A 6,580-nucleotide genomic window follows, 5' to 3' on the forward strand; every position below is an offset into this window, starting at 1 on the left:
AATAGAAACTAAAATATGTGTCACTATATTATCTCGAATAAAAATAATGTAGAATATTTAATGTACTCTAGTACAAATTTTATTCGCTATTGATGAATAATAACGTCATACACCATCATTAAATAAAATATAAAATAGTGTAGAACTTATAAATAAATATTGATAATTTTTTTAAAATTAATTAATTTTAAATAAATGCTAAATTTTGAAGCCTCGATTATAAATCCGACACTATAAACTCTTAAATTTAATATTCTAAATTTGAGAGTTATTAATATTTATTTTTAATAGTTGTTATTAATATTTAATTATGTTTAAATAAATTTATTAATATTTATTTAATTATTATATATTGTTATTCATTCATTAAACTTACCTTAAATGTGGCCACGAGATAAGGTTTCTCTTACTTGATTCTTATCAAGTAGTCACTACCAACATCTTTTCATGGTCTATATAAGAAGCCAAACGGGAAGTAAATCACTCACAAAATACAAACATATCTTAGCCTTCAGATTTTTAGTTATATCAACTCATCTGAAACTGAAAAATGTTTTCTGTAAAAGAACTAGTTGAGTCAGTAAGCCTCACTTCACTTCCTTCCAACTATATCTTCGGTAATACAGAATCTGATCGTCATTGTTTGCTCATGGAGCCAGAAGAAACAGTCCCCATCATAGATTTCTCTCTGCTCACATCTCATGATCCTCATCAACGATCCAAAACCATTACTCAACTCGGCAATGCATGCTTGGACTGGGGATTCTTCATGGTAAACTGATCGGTTCAATTACATATGTATATGTATGTATGTATGTTTTCTCTTACGTACAGATGAAAGGTCTTAGCGTGTGTTATCTTATTGTTTTGAGCAGGTAATAAATCATGGAGTGGCGGAGACATTGAGAGACGAAATGGTAAGAGAAACTGAAAGTTTCTTCGATTTAAGAGGGGACGAAAAGAAACAGTATGCAGGGAAGAAGCTGTTTGATCCTATAAGGTGTGGAACCAGTTTCAATGCTAATGTGGATAAGACTCTTCTTTGGAGGGATTATCTCAAGATTCACGTTCATCCCCATTTCAATGCTCCTTCCAAACCTTATGGCTTCAGGTACTTCATGCTCCATTACTTTTTTTGTTTTTTAATCTTTGCCAACTCATGAACCGGGAGATGTTTCTTTTTGCTTCTTTGCTTAACAGCAAGGTTCTGCGGGAATACTGCGAAAAGACTCGAGAAATGGCAAGTGAGCTGCTTAGAGGGATATCTGAAAGCCTGGGACTGGAAGAAAGGTACATAAATGAGAAACTGGGAGTGGAATCTTCGGAGTCTCATCAGCTGTTCGTTGCGAATATGTATCCTCCTTGCCCACAACCTGAGCTTGCAATGGGTCTACCCCCGCACTCGGATCACGGGCTCCTCACAATCCTCATGCAAAATGGGATTCAAGGCCTTCAAGTGATGCACAAAGGAAAATGGGTTCTTATCAATCCCCTTCCCAACTCCTTCCTCGTCAACACAGGCGATCACATGGAGGTACTTATGGGTTTCCTTTCTTGTAAGGTTTTTGATAGTTGATTAAGACGTTATTGATTGAAAAATGGATCCCTACCCTTTTGCAATGTTGATTTCAGATACTGACTAACGGCAAGTATAAAAGCGTGGTGCACAGAGCTGTGGTGAACAACAAATCCACGAGGATATCCATTGGAACTGCACATGGCCCACCGCTTGACACCCCCGTAAGCCCAGCAAAGGAGCTGGTGGCGGACGACGCCGGCCAAGCATATCTAGGTATCACGTATAGGAACTACTTGGAGCTACAACAGAGTAAAAGTCTCAGTGGAAAATCCTGCTTGGATCGCCTCCGCTTTTCGATGTGATCTCGTTCTAGTCACTGTGTTCATCATTTCGTCACTTAATATAACGTGTGCCTTATTTTAAATCATAGAAAAAGGAAAAAGTTAATTGGTGTGGAGCTACAACCGAGTAAAAGTCTCAGTGGAAAATCCAGCTTGGATCGCCTCCGCCTTTCAATATGATCTCGTTCTAGTCACCGTGTTCATCATTTCGTCAACATCACGTGTGCCTTATTTTAATTCATAAAAAAAAGGAAAAAGTTAATTGGTGCTATGTTGCTCGAGTCAACCATGGTAATTGTACCTAAATGATTGGTTCAAAAAATAATTATCCTGCTGTATCACTTGCAAAAATTATTGTCTTTATATAGATGGTATATAATATTTTGTTGAACCATGCTTTTGTGACTAAATTGTTAGATAAGGATCATCAAAAAGAAATCATGATTATTTTTAATTATGCCCTAAAATCAATAACTATATACAGAACACAGAAACAAGCATCGCTATGGCAATAAGAACAAATAACCATAAGGGGACATGATACAAAACACATAAGTAAATCATAAGCAAACAAAATTCACCAACAAACCTTAAACATCGAAGTTCTGTCAACGCATGTCTTGGCCAAAGCATCAGCCCAACAATTCATCTCTCTTGGTATATAACAGAACTGAACAGATGAAATGGCAACCAACACTTCCCTCAGTTTCTAAGGTCGAACTCGAGATGCCGGATTATGACAAAATGATACCGTCGTTTGAGAATCTGATTCAAGTAACATCCTCACATAATCTTTCCAATCAGCAAGCGAGACAAGTTCCAATGCCACCTTAATAGCTTCAAGTTCTGCATCAATAGTTTCCAACATTCCTAAAGGCCCTGAGAAAAGAATCTTCACTCTACGGTTATCATCCCTCAAAACTCCCCCATAAGCACCAGTAAGCTTCAGTGAAGCGAGTTTAATTAGCACCTCTAACTGGACTGGTGAAGTGTTGGGGGTATCATCCATGCTCTCTAAAGCTTACGTTTACTTCTAGATCACGATTAGGTAGTAAATAATATTGTTGTATATTAACTGATTGAGTTTATATGACGAGACAATTAAATATAAATGTCAATTGGATAATAATAAAAATATTCTTATTTTATAAAATAAATTATATTATTTAAACAAATATAATTTTCTATTTTATATCACGCAAGCCTGATAACTTTAAACATTTATACTTTATTATTTATATTAATTTTTTATACACATATAATTATAGAATTTTGTTGTTTACTAGCTATAACGTAGTATAGAATTAGCGGATTGGACTTTTCTATCCAAAAATGAAAAAAGTTGACTGGACTTAATGAATGCCGATACAAGAAACACGTGGATCCCTGTCTATCCAGTTACGGAGAGATTTTTCTTTTCGGGAAATATGACGGATAATTACCGCGACCAAATGCCAAATATAGCTCATTCTAGAAGCGAAAAGCTTGATAGTTGACAAAAGAACCGTTGGTTTTTTTACTTTATTCATTCGTAACTGCAATAAATTAACCTCCTTTTCCATGAAAGCTAACTGTTATCTTATCCTCTTATCTCTTCCATTCTTGTTATTTTTTCTTGAATTCAATGGGGTATCGGAAAAACCTAAGAATAGTGTGCGGTAGCCTGAAAGATAAGGGTTCATTGATCAAGACCGTCTTATCATCAAAGCCCCACAAATCTGCCGTTCGTTGCGTGATCCTACGCGCCACCACCCACGGCTCCTCCTCCCCACCATCAAACCATCGAATTGCAGCCGTCATCTCCCTTGGCCTTGAATCAAAAACCGAGGCATGTTCTTGTATCCAAGCTCTCATGGATAGACTGCATAGCACGAGCGACGCGTTGGTTGCACTAAAATGCCTCTACACCATCCATAACATCATAGGGAAAGGGTTCTTCATCTTGAAAGACCAGCTCTCAATGTACGAGTACTTTGGGGGTCGAAATTTCCTCAAGTTGTTGATGTTTCGAGACGATTTGGATCCAGAAACAAGGGAAATGTCCAAATGGGTTCGATGGTACGCAGCCATCTTGGAACAAAACTTGGTGGTTTCCAAGGTCTTAGGTTGTCACCTTTACAGTAAACGTGCCAAGAATGTTATCGGTAAGGAAAAAGACAATATCTCGAGTTCGTTGAACTCGGATTTACTAAATGATATCGATGCTCTCGTTGAGTTCGCATGCCAGGTAGGTGACCTTCCCGATTCCCTTCATCTTCAACGAAAAAGTTTGGTGTACGAGATTGTAAGATCTATCGGCGAAGATTACAGATTGGTCCAGCGTGAAATCGGTACTCGAGTTGCGGAACTCGAAGCGCGAATGATAAGTTTGAGTTCTAGCGAGTGGACTCAATTCCTGAATTCGTTAACCAAGTTCGAGGATTGCAAGGAGGGAATATCTTTGTTGTTTAGAAACAGAAACAGGAACGATGAGTTGTGGGATTTAGTGAAGGAAACAAAGGCAAAGCTTGTGGCAGTGATGAAAGATAGAGGAAATGACGGTAAAAGGACGTTAGTGGTTAGATTACTACAACGAACGAGTCGAGCGAGTTGACTAGGTTTAGTTAACCGGTTGGCATATGGTGTGGAACTGAGTGGTGGTTGGCTGGGGTCTATTTGACCGGTTCCTATAACCCCTCTTATTTTCGGAAAAATTACAATGATGTTCTTTCAAGGACATATACATTTCGTGGTTCTCTCTTTTTTGGGTACATGTGTGGCATTTATTATTTTTTCTGACTTGAAAATAATAATGTTATGTGAGGGTTGTTTATTTTATTTTATTTTTAATTATATGACCGGAGTTTTATTTAAAATGGGTTATATTTTATAGTGAGTTATTAACTTTTAGAGAGTATGTAATAAAGAGATTAATTATTGTTATCGATAATGGATATTTTGGTTACAATCTAAATATTTTTGAAAAATCATTTTTCTTAAAAAAGTTACGAGATTTGATTGTTTTAATTCACAATTTTAATATACTAGTTTATAATATTATATGCGTTTAATTTTTAATTATTTTTTTATTTTTTATTTGAATTGTTAAATATAATTAAAATATATTAATTTAATTATCAAATCCCTACACCATATAAATAACAAACAAATAAATAAAAACAGTTCCATTCCAACCTAATTTTTTTAAAAATAATATCATAATATTATTACTTCATCTCTCTCCGTGTGATTGTTTTTTCCAAATGTGATTTAATATTGCCTCTTCCAATAACCATTGTTTTAATGTTCAATTCTTTTTTATATAATTCTAACTTATGCTAATATTTTTTATTTTTTACAAGTAATTTTTCGTAGGTGTTACTTGATTGATTATGCTTAACTATCAAAATATTACTTATAAAGTTAAACTTAATTTCTAATTAATATATAACTCTAATCTTAATTAAGTGATAATTAAGATATTTAACATTCTATTCAAGTAATAACTCTATTTTGCATTAATAAAATTAGTACAACTTTTGTAGGTCTTTTTCTTTTCGTAAAACGTCAAAATTAAATTATATAATCACAATTTCTATTAAATTATAATTATTTCTAAATATATGATTATCACTACTTCTATTTTAGATAAACTTTTTAAACTAATAATTCTAAATTAATTATTAATGGAAAGTAAAAAGTATTTTGATCAACTTATATATATTATGAATTTTTTTGTGCAACGATAACTTGAACCTAAACTATTCTTGAAGAAGGTGAACATCCGATCAATAGGCTACAACTTGAGGTTCTTATAAATATTATGGTTATTGCGTATGAACCCATATTTGTTCAATAATATTAAAGACTTAATGAAAAGGCGACTGATTAAGAAATACAACAGATTGAAATAAATGGTGGACGAATTGAAAATGAGCTTACAACTTTTACAATTAGGAAAAAAATAGTAGAGAATATAGTCCTATTCAAGCTGGATTAATATTAATGTAAAGTTGTTTCAATAATATCAATTCTAATTTAAATGCGAATAAAAGAAATTAGTTTAAAGACATGTATGAAGTTTGATTAAGAAGAAAATAAGACAATTCACCTATAATTTATAAAGAGATACAAGGAAAAGTATATTAAACCAACCATTCATTTTAATATATACTTTTTTTCTTGTCTTCATTTACAATTATTTATTCGTATCACTCTCCTTCATTAATATTGATTATATTGATTTGAAGTAATGAAATTGAATTGGATTTTAATGTGACAAAATGGGAATTTTGATAAGTGAATATGAAAACAGTCTGTTGATTTTAGTATAATTGCAGGTAGATTAGTAAGTATATTTGAATAACAACAATCACAATTAAAATATATTCAAGCTTAAATTATAAGAAAATTCAACGGAGCTCCCACCTCCCATTGAAAATTTGAAGTATTTCTAATATACCTAAAATTCCACTCAGGCCCAACATTTCGGAATGCTCGGCTCGTAAGCAGCACACAATTGGGCTCATCTATTTAATTAAACTTCACTGCTTTTGGGCTATGTGGGCCCTTCTTATTGCACCTACAAAACTTTAAACGCTATTTAAAATTTATCACGCAAAACAAACATATTCTTTCAAATTTTTTAAAAAATTAACAAGAAAAAACACAGAAAATTAATTTATAAAATATTAAAATTTAATAAATTACCTTAATTTTTTATAAAACAAACTTGAAATGC

The 6,580-nt window shown here is 33.1% G+C and overlaps 2 protein-coding genes across 2 annotated transcripts; both read left to right on the forward strand.

Annotated features, from left to right (window-relative positions):
* The first annotated feature begins 488 nt into the window (after positions 1–488).
* LOC108465273 (2-oxoglutarate-dependent dioxygenase 19-like) lies at positions 489–2,254 on the forward strand. Its single transcript, XM_017765593.2, has 4 exons — positions 489–772; positions 876–1,111; positions 1,201–1,534; positions 1,633–2,254. Exons 1-4 carry the CDS (start codon positions 551–553, stop codon positions 1,879–1,881), a joined length of 1,041 nt encoding a protein of 346 aa, XP_017621082.1. The 5' UTR covers positions 489–550; the 3' UTR covers positions 1,882–2,254.
* A 1,230-nt stretch (positions 2,255–3,484) lies between these two features.
* LOC108465272 (putative clathrin assembly protein At4g40080) lies at positions 3,485–4,453 on the forward strand. The gene has a single exon (XM_017765592.2). It carries the CDS (start codon positions 3,485–3,487, stop codon positions 4,451–4,453), a length of 969 nt encoding a protein of 322 aa, XP_017621081.1.
* Positions 4,454–6,580: the final 2,127 nt, after the last annotated feature.

Source organism: Gossypium arboreum, chromosome 5, assembly GCF_025698485.1.
Source record: "Gossypium arboreum isolate Shixiya-1 chromosome 5, ASM2569848v2, whole genome shotgun sequence".
Lineage (NCBI taxonomy): Eukaryota > Viridiplantae > Streptophyta > Magnoliopsida > Malvales > Malvaceae > Gossypium > Gossypium arboreum.